At 48.1% G+C, this 14,748-nt stretch overlaps 1 protein-coding gene across 7 annotated transcripts in view; it reads left to right on the top strand.

The window, feature by feature from the left end:
* The first annotated feature begins 3,693 nt into the window (after window positions 1–3,693).
* Window positions 3,694–14,748, top strand: part of SEPHS1 (selenophosphate synthetase 1) — a 30,852-nt gene continuing 19,797 nt past the window's right edge. For 2 of the 7 annotated variants that reach the window (XM_055352343.2, XM_031015129.3), the window contains exons 1-3: window positions 4,422–4,560; window positions 6,824–7,093; window positions 13,070–13,173. In XM_055352343.2, coding sequence (XP_055208318.1) covers window positions 6,901–7,093; window positions 13,070–13,173 — 297 coding nt within the window. In that variant the 5' untranslated portion in view covers window positions 4,422–4,560; window positions 6,824–6,900. Of the gene's footprint in view, window positions 3,841–4,421; window positions 4,561–6,807; window positions 7,094–10,973; window positions 11,190–13,069; window positions 13,174–14,748 lie in introns of those variants that run through there. The other 5 variants (XM_063709885.1, XM_063709884.1, XM_055352344.2 and 2 more) reach the window with 5 other exon arrangements.

The raw sequence follows: 14,748 nt of genomic DNA, 5'->3' as shown, positions 1-14,748 counted from the left end.
GGATGGCATGAGCCCCGAATGAGAAGGGCAGGTGACAGGAAGGTGATGTCACTGGAGCCGCTTTGCTGCTTTGGGGTGAGCAGGATGTGGGGTATAGAACAGGCAGCCTCTCGTCCCCCTGGGTTTCAGAGGAAGTGGAATTCTTAGGTCAGTGTTCTTCAAAAGCATCAGAATCACCCAGGGAGCCTGGCAAAATGGGGATTCTTCACATCCCTTCCCCACCACATACACCTCTGACCTGCTGGAGTCTTTTCCCATGGCTGCCATAACAAAGGACCGCAAGCTGGGTAGTTTAAATCCTGGAGGCTGCTAGCGGGAAGCCAAGGTGTCAGCAGGGCTACGCTCCCTCTGAAAGCTCTAGGGAAGAATTCCTCCTTGCCTCTCCCAGCTTCTGGTGCAGACGGCAACCTCCGCTGTAGCTTGTAGCTGCATTGCTCCAACCTCTGTCTCGGTCTTCACATGCATGGCCATCTTCCCTGTGTCTCCTCTGTGCCGCTGTCTCCAAATCTTCCTTTTCTTTTCTTTCCTTTCCTTCTTTTTCTTTTTTTTGAGACATCTTGCTCTGTCACCCAGGCTGGAGTGCAGTGGCATGATCCCAGCTCACTGCAACCTCTGCCTCCGGGGTTCAAGCGATTCTTCTGCCTCAGCTTCCCGAGAAGCTGGGATTACAGGCATATGCCACCATGCCCGGCTAATTTTTATATTTTTAGTAGAGATGGGGTTTCGCCATGTTGGCCAGGCTGGTCTCAAACTCCTGGCCTCAAGTGATCTGCCCACCTTGGCCTCCCAAAGTGCTGAGATTACAGGCGTGAGCCACCACGCCCAGCCCAAATATTCCTTTTTTTCTAAGAACATGAGCCATAGGATTTAGGGCATATCACAATTGAGTATGACTTCATCTTACCTTGATTAAATCTGCAAATATTTTATTTCCAAGTAAGGCCACATTCACAGGTATGGGGGGCAGTCAGGATTTCAACACACCTTTTGTGGTGGACATAATTCAACCCATTGTATCTGCTAGCTGTAATCTTTCAAGTGAGTGAGGCTGGTAAATTAGTTCTTTTTGTTTTGCTCTGTTTTGTTTGAGACAGGGTCTTGCTATGTTACTCAGGCTAGAGTGTAGTGGCATGATTACAGCTCAATGTAGCCTTGAACTACTGGGCTCAAATGATTTACCTCAGCCTCTGAGGTAGTTAGGGCTATAGGCATGCGCCATCACACCTGACTACTTCTTAAATTTTCTGTAGAGACGCGGTTTCATTATGTTGCCCAGGCTGGTCTCAACCTCCTGGCCTCAAGTGATCCTCCTGTCTTGGCCTCCCAAAGCCCTGGGGTTACAGGCACCCTGAGCTACCCTGCTCAGCGGTAAACTGGTATTTTTAATAAGCCCCAACCAGACAATGCAACCCAGGAGAACCATCTCTCGGACGGAACCAGCAGAGCCTGAGAATCCAGCGGGGATGGCTCCCTAGAATGGGGTTCTGGTGAGCCCGGGAGTTGCGGGGGAGCGTAGGACTAGCTCAAAGCAATACCCAAGGAAGAAGCTCTCATCACCGGCAAAGAAAAGGATGCATGACTCTGCCAGATGATCTGGGCCAAGGCTGTAGTGTGGCCCTGGATGAAGTAAGGCATCTGTGGCTTACGGCCTCTGCGGCAGAGAACTGCTTCCCGGTGAGCTCGTGGTGGGTGGAGGCGGGGAGGAAGAGTCGGTTCTGAGCATGGTGGCCTCCCACCGACGCAGCGGGGATCAGCCTCTGTCCCGCCCAGCCACTTGATTTCCAAGTTCTGCAGAGCTCTGTCCAAGGTCTCTTTCACTTTTTTCCTGAGCTCTCCCTTCGGGGTTAATCTCACCTCTTACGGAGGCTTCGAACACCATTTACATGCTGATGGCACCCAGATTTGCATCTCTGAGCCCCATCCCCACACCAAATTCCGGACCTGTTTCCCTGTTAACTTTGGTCTGGAATATCCAGCAGACCTGAGATTTGCAACTCTGAGCCCCACCCCCACACCATCCGGCAGACCTCAGATTTAACATTTCCAAAGCTGAACTCACCCCGAAACTTGTCTTTCAGCAGTTCTTAGAGAAATTATTAGCATCGCTCCTCATTCCCTCCCCCACCCCCCACCCCCGCAAACTGGAAACCTGGGGGTCATCTTATCCTTCTTCCTCTCCTTCCTACGTACTAAATCACACCAAATCCCTTCCCTGGGCTGCATTCCCCTTGCTTTCAGTTCAAGTACATCTCCGGGCTTGACTAGTACAATACCCTCTTAATGAGAACCGTGACCCTGTCTTCCCCTCTGGGAGAAGCCATCCTCCAGTGGCAGGAGCCTGTAATCCCAGCTACTGGGGAGGCTGAGGCAGGAGAATCACTTGAACCCAGGAGGCGGAGGTTGCAGTGAGCCGAGATCGCGCCACTGCACTCCAGCCTGGCGACAGAGTGGGACTCCGTCTCAAAATAAACAAACAAACAAACAAATAAATAAATAAATAAAAATAAAAGAATGCAGGCTAACACGTTCTTTGCAAACTTACTACAGGGTATGAAGAAAGGACACAAAGACAGGAGAAGCCTGTCTTCGAGGTGGCATCACTTCTGCATCCAGCCCAGGATTAAAACCCGGAGCAACTGGCAAGCGGAAATGTTAACGAAAAGGGCATCTGCGTAGCGTGCCAACCTGCCGTGCCACGTAAAGCACGGTCCAGTGACCCAAAACATTTCTGCTCCCAAATACATTTGGAAAATGCTGACCTACTGCCTAGAAAAGTTCGATCGGCATTCCTGCACACTGCTGTTTTAGAGGGAAGCCCTAAACGATATCTGAAAGCATTTGCTTTATTTTCATCAGCAATGCTTTAGAATCTCGAAAGCCCGGAAAAAAGTTATTTCACGACGTGAAGCTCCCCCCTCGATGTCAATTCGAACACATCCAGGATTGCGGCTGCCATGTTCGCTCGAACATGTGCAGGACAAACAATGCAACCAGCGGGGGAACCGTAAACCTTTTTCCTCGACTTCCTACCACGCACATGAAGTGTTCAAGAAACTTTGCAGGACGTCTCCACATTTCACGAGGCTCCCGTGAACTCCGGAGCCGAGCTAAACAATAGGAAGGACAGATGCTGGGAGTCCCCAAGCATCTAACGCGCCGTTTGTGTTTTCAAAAAACCTCTGCCTGGCGCCCAGGCGGCTTTTCCTGGGCTCCTAGCCTCCTGTGCAAATTGTTCCCATGGTCATTGTCTTCCAGGACGCTCCGCTGCGCACTCGGGGAGCAGGGACAGCGCCCCGCAGAGCGCCGCGCGGTCGAGCCCGGCCAGGTGGCGGAAACGTTCCCGGCCCTTGCAGCGGGACCCGGGAAAAAGGTGGCCCGGGCGCCAAGGGCGGCTGCCAATGCAACTCGCAACTTTTGAAATCAATCCTTTTTTGCATCATGCAACGGATGCCACCGCTCCTCGGGTTTGCAACCCCCCACCCCTCCCCCAAGACCAATCATTGCCGCGCTCGGGGCTGCACGGCGCCCCCGCCCCCTTCCCGGGCCGCACGCCGCCACCCAGCAGCCCGGGCCGCCTCTTAAAGGGAGGTGGCCGGCCTTAAAGGACCCCCGCGCGCCCAGCCGGCGGGAGCGCGGCGGCCCGGCTCCCGCAGGGCCGCGCCGAGGCAGGCGAGCCCCCGCGGCGCCCAGGCGCGGGCCCGGGCCCCCGCCGCCGCCGCCGCCGCCGGGCGCGGCATTTTTATTCAGGCGACGCTTAAGGGAGCCCGGCCGCGCCCGGTGCATTGTGGGAGCGGCCCGCGGCCCGTTTTCGGGAGGAGGCGGAGGGCGCAAAGCGAGCCGGTAAGCGGCGGGCCCGGCGCGGGGGGGAGGCGCAGGCTTAAAGGGGAATCTGGGTCCGCAGGCCCGCGGCGGCCGTTGCAAATCCCCCTCCGGGCCGCCCGGGACCGCCGGGGAGCCGCGCGCCGCCGGCCCCGCCAGCCCTGCCTGGAGAGGGGCAGCGCCGGGCTTGGTGGGGCCGCTTTAAAAAAGAAGCGCCGCCCGCGCCGCCGCCGCCGCCGCCGCGCGGGGCCGGGGAAGGAGGGAGGGAGGGCGGGGAGGAGCGGAGGGGAGGGCGGCGGCGGCCACGCAGGGGTTAATTTTTTCGCCCGCCGACATTTTTGCGCGGCGGTGGCGGCGGCCCGTGCGCGCGGCGGGAGCGGCCGTCCTGGGGTCCCGGGGTGCCTCCGGGGCCTCCCCGCCTCCCCCTCTCTCCGCGCGGGCCCTGTCGACCCGGGGCGGGTGGGTCCAGGCGTCCTCCCGGGCTCCTGGGCCGCACGCGCGGTGCCCGCCGGCCCCCGCCGCCTCCCGCCGGCCCGAACGGGGATGGCCCGGCCGGGGCCCCGAGCTGCCGCCTCCGCCCCGCCGCCGGCCCGCAGCCCGGGCCTGCTGGGCCTTCCGAGGCGGCGGCGAGGGCCTGAGCCTGAGCCCGAAGGTGTCCCCGGGTTCCCTGCTCCCCTCCCCGGCCGCCTCCGACGCAGGCGTCCTGGAGAGCGCGCCCCATTGTGCGGGGCCGGCGGGGAGGTAGGTCCGGGGTTGGCGGGGCAGCGCGCCGGGCCCACCCCGCTGACCGGCTCCCCGGCTCCCCACGCTCGTTGGAGGAAAAAAAAAAAACCAAACCATGGAAATGTGCCCGGGAAGGAAAGGGCTAAACGTTGCTTTAAATATTCATGCATTGTTTTAAAGGCGTAAACATGTGGCTGCGGGGTCGCCGGGCACCGTCCCTTGTTAATGCAAATGGATCTCCCTGGTTCCCTAATCACTGCACATTTCCCCCAGCACCCCCTCCCCCTTCCCATGCCCTCCAAAAATGTAAGAATCTAGTACTTTTTTCATTAGGATGTGAGGCTGATTTGTGTCCTTAGTACCATTTGGAATTTTAAATCTGAGCGCCTTCCTGATACAAGGTGTTTTAAACTTTTCTCCACCCTTAAAACTCTTGAGAAGATGGTAATTTAAAAGGAAGTGATAGCCCCACAATTCCCCTCCCCACCTTTTTGGGAGCCAGGAGAGGAATAGATAGGAGGTAGGGAAATAACTGGATGCCTCGTGAGTTGGGTTTTTTCTTTTTCTTTTTCTTTTTTTTTTTCCTGGTAGGGGTGAGGCTGTGTTAAATGCGAGATGTTTTTTGAGGAAAGGACTTTGTTGTTTTTTTTGAAACGCCTTCCAAGTCAAAGTGGTGTTCAAACTTTCCCATAACTCTAAGATGGCTTCAAAATTCTCGTCTCTTGTCACTTGCGGCCAGCGCCTGCTCTTTTTGGGCAGGGAGACTTCTTGGAATCGTGTTCGAAGGCTGACTCCTGTTCAGTTGTTACGTTTCCCACCGAAATCATTGCTCATCTCAAACCGTGTTTTTGTGAAGACGATTTGGATTACTGCCCAAACTCGGGCTTCGTGAGATTTATATGAGCGATGTGCGTCCCAAGGGATGGAAAACTCTATAAATGGGAATTATGTTCTTAATCATAAATTTCATAGGGGAAACCGACCTTAAAACTTGGGGTGTTTGTAATTCTAGTCCCAATAAAGTATCAGTCTGGAGGTTTGTAAACTCGAGGAACACATGTTGTTTTTTCCTTTAGTCCCAAAGGCTAAAAAACGTAGGAGTGCTTGTTCCAGAAACCTAACGGTGGTACACAGGGCCGAAATGCTGGTGATTTAGTATGGCTTAATTTATTGTTTCGGTTCTGCAATGAAATGTTAATGAGGAGTAGCATATTTTGTCAATGATGTGTTACTAGTTTGTTGGGCTGGATGTTTGCTTTCTAGGAAATAGCACTGCATGAAAACATCAGAGAACTTTCCAGGCTTTGGCCTGAAGAACACAGACCTTACTGTGTTAAACTGCCACTGTAGTTTTTAAGTTGTGCCCTTTAGAGAGGACTCCTATTAGTTTTGGATTGCGTTGTATATTTTTTTATTTTTTATTTGAGACGGAATCTCACTCTCGCCCAGGCTGGAGTGCAGTGGCTCGATCTCGGCTCACTGCAACCTCCGCCTCCCAGGTTCAAGCAATTCTCTTGCCTCAGCCTCCCAAGTAGCTGGGATTACAGGTGCGCACCACCACGCCCAGCTAATTTTTGTATTTTTAGTAGAGACGGGGTTTCGCCATGTTGGCCAGGCTTCAGGCCAGGCTTCAGTCCTGACTTCAGGTGATCACCCGCGTTGGCCTCCCAAAGTGCCGAGATTATAGGCATGAGCCACCACGCCCAACCTTGTGTTGTATATTCTTTGGGCTCAGAGGGAAAACGTGTTTTTCTAAAATTAGGATTTAGCATCGTGAAGAATTTTGTCCAATGCATTTACATTAATGCCCTTTTCTGACAAGTTTGTATTGGGCGTTTCATTCTTCTATGTGATAAAGCAAAAGATATCAAAAGATTTTGCGGAAAAGTCACCTTAGCAAGGACCGCTGCTTTCTGAACCACAGTGCTTCCAGGTTGACACATGAAGTGCCCAGAGGTGCTGTTCTAATGCTGAGTCCTAGAAGAACCTTTGGGATTTGCTGTTCAAGGTGGCATGGTGTCATGTGAACCTGCAGGCTGGCCCTCTTGCCACAGTTAAAACCACAGTCCAGATGTCAGATTTTGCATAGATGTCTGTGCTGACACAGTCCCTTTATGAAAAGATCTATTTTGTCATATGCACTGCTGTGGTGAATGTAAGTGGTCTTGATGATTTCAGTCCTTGTCACATTGACTTTTCGCTGTCATGTATTCACTTGATTCGCTGGCAGGTTCCAGTGGGAATTCTTTTCATGGCATCTTTGTGTTCTGGTGACACCCAGGTGGATCCATAAGAACCCAGCCAACCCGCAGAGGGAGGGGAGGGGCTGAGCTGTGAGGAGAGCGAGGCCCAAGAACCATGTCTACGCGGGAGTCCTTTAACCCGGAAAGTTACGAATTGGACAAAAGCTTCCGGCTAACCAGATTCACTGAACTGAAGGGCACAGGCTGCAAAGTGCCCCAAGATGTCCTGCAAAAATTGCTAGAATCTTTACAGGAGAACCACTTCCAAGAAGATGAGCAGTTTCTGGGAGCCGTTATGCCAAGGCTTGGTAGGTAACCCAGTGTTTCTTTGATGGTCTGCGATCCAATCAGTGAGTCAAAAACTGGATTTCTCGCCTCCCATATTGGCTATTTATTTTTTATTATTAATTTTTTTGCTTTTATAGATTTGGGGAATACACATGCAGTTTTGTTACATGAATATATTACATAATGGTGAAGACTAGGCTTTTAGTGTAGCCATCACCCAAATAGTGTACATCGTACCCCTCTTTTATTTTTTTTTTAATTTTTGTGGGAAGGATTAGAAGAGCAATCAATGTTATGATTGCTATGTTATGTTCTTGTAACTTACGTAGAGAAAGTACTTGAAACGCATCAAGAGGGGTACTCTTGACAGTTTTTAAATCATGGAGTATGCAATTGAGATTGTTATTACAGTAAAAACTTTTTAATTTTTATTTTCAATTTTAATTAAATTGAATTTTCTGTTAGCTGAAGATTAAGCAGAAATACTTTATTCCCTTTTCCCAAAAGGACTCCTAAAATGCTCACATTCCCTTCATTGCCCTAGGAAAGGCAGTTCCAGCCTTAGGGTTCTTGTGCCGTACTTGGATGGCAGTGACTGTCAGGAGGGCATTGGGGTTCTCTGCAGGGTGCATCGGGCGAAAAGCGTGTTACGGTGAGGAGGTGGGACTGCTCCAGACCCAGGACTGGATGGATCTGTTCTTGACCCCAGGATGTCATCTGGAACCAGGGCAATGTCTTTTTCTTTACTACATTCCTAATGTCATGAGTGATTTCACTTTTCCCAAACACAGAGCTTAGAAACAAATACTGGGCTCCTGGGATATTGTTTATTCATGTTTCTTGTGCAGTTTATTAAGTACACAGTACAAGACTGTGATCACTTTTCTTGTGTTTGACGCATAGTTTTGGAGGTTTGGATGTTCGATAATTACTGTGTGACTTGATCAGTTTTCTTCCTTTTTTTTTGAAATGGATTCTCACTCTGTCACCCAGGCTGGAGTGCAGTGGCGTGATCTTGGCTCACTGCAACCTCTGCCTCCTGGGTTCATGCGATTCTTCTGCCTCAGCCTCTTGAGTAGCTGGGATTATAGGCCCCTGCCACCATGCCCGGCTAATTTTTGTATTTTTAGTAGAGATGGAGTTTTACCATGTTGGCCAGGCTGTTCTCGAACTCCTGACCTCAGGTGATCTGCCTGCCTCAGCCTCCCAAAGTGCTGGGATTACAGGTGTAAGCCACCACACCCAGCCAAGGTTTTCATTTCATTTCTTTTTGCCCATTATTTTGTAAGGTTCATTGGTTATGAGCCTGGGGTCTCCTTTACTCCCAGATAGAGAAAGCAGATAAAAGCAGACTTGCTTTTGTTGGAAAGGAAGAAATGTTACACCCCAGTCTCTGGTGACCTGCAGGACTTTGAGGAGCTCAGTTTGAAAACAGTTCCTGCCGTCCAGCTGATGGCCAAGCTGTGGAGAAATACCACGTGAGCGAGCTGGGTTTGATGTTGGCTTATTTGTCGAAAAATGAGAATATACTGAGGAAGCTGTTAGATAACTGTCAAGAAAAAAAGCTATTAATACTTAATGCTCAAAAACCAATGAAATTAAAACATTACGGGATAAAGTAAGAATTACTATTTATAACTTTCTCTGGCACAGTTACTTACTAGTCACTCATATTATGTCATGAGTGTCACCCAGCCCTCCTGAGCCTCCGCTTCCTAATCTATAAAATAATAATTACTGTTTGGGGTTGGGTGCGGTGGCTCACACCTGTAATCCCAGCACTTTGGGAGGTCAAGATGGGCGGATCACTCAAGGTCAGGAGTTCAAGACCAGCCTGGGCAAAATGGTGAAACCCGTCTCTACTAAAAATACAAAAGTTACCTGGGCTTGCTGGTGTACACCTGTAGTTTCAGCTACTCGGGAGGCTGAGGTGGGAGGATCCCTTGAGCCCGGGAGGCAGAGGGTACAGTGAGCTGAGGTCACACCACTGTACTGCGGCCTGGGTGACAGAGTGAGACCCTGCCTCAAAAAAAAAAAAAAAGATTACTGTTTTGCATTGTTGTACCAAAAATGTGTGTAGGTGTGCCATGTATGTCTGTACTTACATATATAATACATGTATGTGTATACACTCTGTACACAAGTATATATGGTATATATGTATGGGTGTTTTTGACCTTTTTTTTTTTTTTTGAGATGAAGTCTCACTGTGTCGCCCAGGCTGGAGTGCAGTGGCACAATCTCAGCTCACTGCAACCTCTGCTTCCCAGGTTCAAGCAATGATCTCCTGCCTCTGCCTCCCAAGTAGCTGGGACTACAGGCGCATGCCACCACACCGAGCTAAATTTTTTTGTGTTTTTAGTAGAGACGGGGTTTCACGGTGTTGGCCAGGCTGGTCTCAAGCTCCTGAGCTCAGGTTATGCACCCACCTCAGCCTCCCAAAGTGCTGGGATTACAGGCGTGAGCCACCACGCCCGGCTGTATGTTTATTTTTTTAACTTTTTTTTTTTTTTTTTTGAGACGGAGTCTCGCTCTGTCGCCCAGGCTGGAGTGCAGTGGCGCGATCTCCGTTCATTGCAAGCTCCGCCTCCCAGGTTCACGCCATCCTCCTGCCTCAGCCTCCCGAGTAGCTGGGACTACAGGCGCCCGCCACCATGCCTGGCTAATTTTTTGTATTTTTAGTAGAGATGGGGTTTCACAGTGGTCTCGATCTCCTGACCTCGTGATCCGCCTGCCTCGGCCTTCCAAAGTGCTGGGATTACAGGCGTGAGACACCGCGCCCGGCCATCTTTTTTTTTTTTTTTTTTTTTCCTTGAGATAAGAGTCTCACTCCATCACCCAGGCTTGAGTACAGTGGTGCAATCTCAGCTCACTGCAACCTCTGCCTCCCGGGTTCAAGGCCCTCCCAGGCCCTCAAGGCCACCAGGCCTGATTCTCATGCCTCAGCCTCCCTCCAAGTAGCTGGAATGACAGACGTGCACCACCACACCCAGCTAATTTTTTTGTATTTTTAATATAGAGTTAGGGTTTCACTATGTTGGTCAGGCTGGTCTGGAACTCCTGACTCTAAGTGATCCGCCCACCTCGGCCTCCCAAAGTGCTGGGATTAAAGGCATGAGCCCCCGTGCCCGGCCTGTTTATGTTTTTAACTTTTTTCTAATTGAATGTCATGTTTTCTGGCTTCAAAAATGGTGTTAATTGAAGGGTTAACCAAAATAGGTTTTAAATGTACACACGATTACTAAATGTATCTTAATTAAAGAAATGTTAAAAGAAGTGTGCCTTAGAACCGGAGACATTTGTTGCCTGGTGCCTAGGAGCTATCAAGTAATGATTGCTGCTGCTGCGGGGGGCGGTGCGGGGGTTGGGGGTGGGTAGTGGTGGGATAACTTAGGTTGTCTTTCTGATGGAGGATGTCAGTATTGCTGAAAACCTTCCAGCAAGTTTGCCCATTGCCTCCTGGTCATTAAACCTAAACTGTTCTGTCTAGTATTTAAGGCTTCCCCGACCCTGTGGCATTTTCCTCTGTTCCCAGTTACCATCCCTCTGGACCGTCCCTCTGTCTTTCCATTTGAAACGCTAGTTTTTCAAGGCCTATGGGCATCTCAGGCTCACCCCTTCTCTCTTCCTTCCTTGAAATGTGACTGGTGATTTCTAAACCAATCACTGTAGACCAGTGCTGTCCAAAAACACAATGCAAGCCACATGTGTAATTTTCAAATTTAAAGTAATATTTTTAAAAAGCCGATAACAAAAATCAGGTGGAATTAATTATAATCTATTTTATTTAACACAATATATAAAAATGTCTTTTCAGTATGTATATATAAGACATTATTAATGAGATGTTGGTTTTTGGTACTAGGTGTTTAAAATCAGTTGTCTGTTTTATACTTACAGCACCTGTTTGTCAGATGCGCAGCCACCCCGTGTCTAGTGTCAACCACATTGGACAGCACCAGACCCTATTCTAGTAGACTATGGTGGCACAGGTGTGAAAGAGAAACCATGGATAACGGAGCTGCTTTTCAGCCCTAGGGGCGTGCTCAAGAGTCCCCCGTTACTCTGATCAAAGGACTTGCTAAGTTTAGAAATAAAGCGCTTTACAAATCAAATGTATGTAATTCAAATTTAAGATTATTCAAATTAAGAACATTTAAAGCTAACATTCAGCAACAATTTTAGTGTCTCTTTAAGTAGTCCTCCAGTTTAAATGGAAGCCTGAAAGAAAACTGCCTCTTACTGTTTTCCAAAGTGAATAATAATATACTCAGAATAACCAGTTGTTGGAATTATCCATTTAGGGAGAATCCATTGAGTTAAAGAGTGGTATTTCTATTTAGGTGCTAAAGAGTGTGGTGAGACAAATTTCTGAGAGGTTGTGCCCATGGGCTGTTTACCTGAATTATCTCACATGTTCTCCTCTGACAAATGAAAACTGATCCAGTGCCTGAAATTGTTGAAACTTGCCATTCTGAACTTCATTTCTCCATTCCCTAAGCGAGGTCTTCCAGCAAGAGTTTCTGCTTTGTTATCTAGTGTGATAAAAATCAGCCTGTCTTCACAGACTATGGCTTTTTATTGAGTGCGATTTTATTTTTGCGGCAGGAAAGATCTGGTGCCTCCATGACCTGCCTCTGTGAGGTCTGCTGCTGTCATGAGACCGAGTGAGGCAGTGCTTCACGGCCCTTTCAGTTATGCAGAATATTAAAGGTCGTTTTAGTGCGATTCAGATATGATTTAAACTTGTTTGAAATTCTGAATTTATAGGGTAGATTCAGGCGCATAATTTGCTTCCTTTTGTCCTAATTCTGGCTTTTTCCCTGCTTTTGGCTATTGGGCTGCAAAGTAGAAGTACAGCATCCCCCTCTGTATCTGCGGAATCCTCGTGGAGGATTCAACCAACCACAGACTGAAAATACGCAGGGAAAGAAGTGGATGGTTGCATCTCAACATGCACAGACTTTTTTTTGGTCTTGTCATTATTCCCTAAACAGTACAGCATAACAAATATTTACATCGCATTCACATCGTATTGGGTGTCATAGGTGATCTAGAGATGATTTAAGGTATGTGAGAAGATGTGTGTAGGTTATATGCAAATATTGGGACATTTCAAATCAGGGATTTGAGCATCTGTGGATGTTGGTGTCTGTGGGAGTCCTGGAACCAGTCCCCCACAGATACCAAGGAACAGCTGTCCTCATAAGAGGACAGAAGAGTGTCCTGAGGGGTGTAGGGCTGCTCACTGTGTTCAGCTTTCTTGGTGGGAATGCTAGTCTGAGTTTGTAAAATGCCTGCATTACAAGTAATTTTTAAAGGAGTACAGCCTTATCTCCAAGACAAGGAGTAGCTTATCTTGACTACTACTGGTGGTCTTGGGACTCCTCTGACATAGATGCCAGAGTGTTTATATCCAGGCTTGATTGGAAATTTCCATTGAATTGTCGATTGGGATTTGTCCTTTCATTTCATCTGTGTGTGTGTCATTTTCACTTTTGACTAAAATGTATAAGTAATAATAGCATTTTTCTATGTAAAAATATTTTACATAGTTTCTGATGGGACAATACGATAATGTCTATAAAGATGTACGCAAAATAACTATAGTTAAGATAACCCAAGTTCCATTTATAGGATTCTCATCTTCAGAGAAATTGTATATGGTACCCGTCACACGCTACAGTAATACAGTAAAATAATAAAAGTCATACAGTGAAAAAGATTTTTATTCAAGGCATCATTAAGGATTAAAACTATGCCATATTGGAGTTGAGTCTTGATGAGTAACATTTTCATTGGTATTTTCCATCCTAAGCTGGATATGTTTCACGTTTATTTCAGTTACGCTTCTTGATAGGAAACACATGGCTTCATTGGCAGCCTGCAGTTTCCATAAGTATCTTATGAGCTCTTCCTGTTCAGAGCACTGGTGATATAAAATGAAATGGCTTTCCCGTTTTATTTTTGGATGCTAATGACTTCCATCTCCACAGGCATTGGAATGGATACTTGTGTCATTCCTTTGAGGCATGGTGGGCTTTCCTTGGTTCAAACCACAGATTACATTTACCCGATCGTAGACGACCCTTACATGATGGTAAGCGTGAGCCAATGTGTTTTTGTGACTGGAAGGGCTTATTCGTTTGGTTTGGGTTGTGGCTGGGGTTTTGTATGTATCTGTGGGGTTTTGGTTTTTTTCTGTTATATCCTGACTATACTGCCCCACCCTGCCCAGACTCCTGCAGTTGCTGAAGTCGGGCCTGTCCCCTGCCCACACTTGGCACTGGGCATAAAGCAATTAGGGAGGAAGCAGGGAAGGCCCTCTGCTGCTGTTGCACCTGAGTACATGCTGTGAGTAAGAACACCTCTTGTTTAGTAGCGTGTCAATGGCCTGTTTTTGTCATTTTCTTCTTTCTTGCACCTTCCCTTCTTTGACATTGGTAACCTCCATCACCCCTGTGTTTTAGGCTGGAGATGTTGCTGTCCTCTGTAATAGGACTGATCCTAAATGTTTCCTTCAAGAGATTAAGGAGCTAGTATCTCATCACAATTAGATGCCTCAAACATTAATTCGGATATCTGGTTAATTCACTCAACCCAGCCACCTGCACACCCACCACCGTGTGATGTGCCGCTGTACATAGTAGGTTTCTGACCACTGAGTTAAAGTTCCTGGCTACTGATGATACACTGCTGAGGTGTGTTCCCCAGTTGTTCACTGCGTAGTTGCAGCCAGCCACCCTTTGATCCACCCAACCTTTAACCCCAATTCGCTACCACCCAGGAGGAGCCAGTGGAGAGACTAGGAAAATCCGGTTTGCTATAAAATGCCAGGTGTTCTTCGTGTGTGGCAAGGACAGTGGGATCAGGCTGCACTCTAGGGACTTTATCATGAGGCAGCCACGTGGGGGGTGTTCACCCTCAGGTACCAGTGACAAATACCAGATTATTGGAAACCTATATTTCTTCCGCACATCTGTCCGTTTTCTCCTCTGGAGCAATACTCTTGAGACTGGGCAGGTAAGCCACAGCCCAGGTCCCACATGACCAGGTGGCAGGGATGGCTAAAACCACAGTCCATTGTTTTCCAGCATCTCCTAAAATGAGAGCACCCAGAACAGAAGGGGCGCTAAATCACCACCCGCCTAACTAGCGATTGGCTTGTGCGAGTTGTAGACCACCTGTTGGCCTTGTGGACTGGCTTGATGATACTGAAAGTGCGGCCACAGATGGTTGTTGAGCTGCAATGCTGACCTCCAGGAATGTATAAGAAAGCGTAAAGCAAGCAATTAAACAGCCATTGGAAATGATAACACTTGGGAGTTTGATTATCCTTATGTCAGAAGGAAAATTTGTATTTTCTCTTTATTGTCTATAAAAGATAAAAATTTAGATAAGGGCAACTTAACTTTTAAAAATCTCCAGTGGCAATAAAAAAATCTTCATTACCACATTTCTGTTGAATTGTATTTTAAAGTTCCTAATAAAATGACATCATTTACTGGGAAATGCTTCTTTTTCTTTTGAAAACAATATGACTTCAGCCCTGGGTATTTTTTTATTTGTTTCTTAAGATGATTTTTCTGTTGATCTCATACATCCTTGAAAAGAAGCTACAAAAATTTTTTTGTTTTTTTTTTGTTGTTGTTTCTTCACAGAGTCTTGGTCTGTT

The sequence above is a fragment of the Gorilla gorilla genome, chromosome 8 (assembly GCF_029281585.2).
Source record: "Gorilla gorilla gorilla isolate KB3781 chromosome 8, NHGRI_mGorGor1-v2.1_pri, whole genome shotgun sequence".
NCBI lineage: Eukaryota > Metazoa > Chordata > Mammalia > Primates > Hominidae > Gorilla > Gorilla gorilla.
This window is presented reverse-complemented; position numbering and strand designations above follow the sequence as displayed.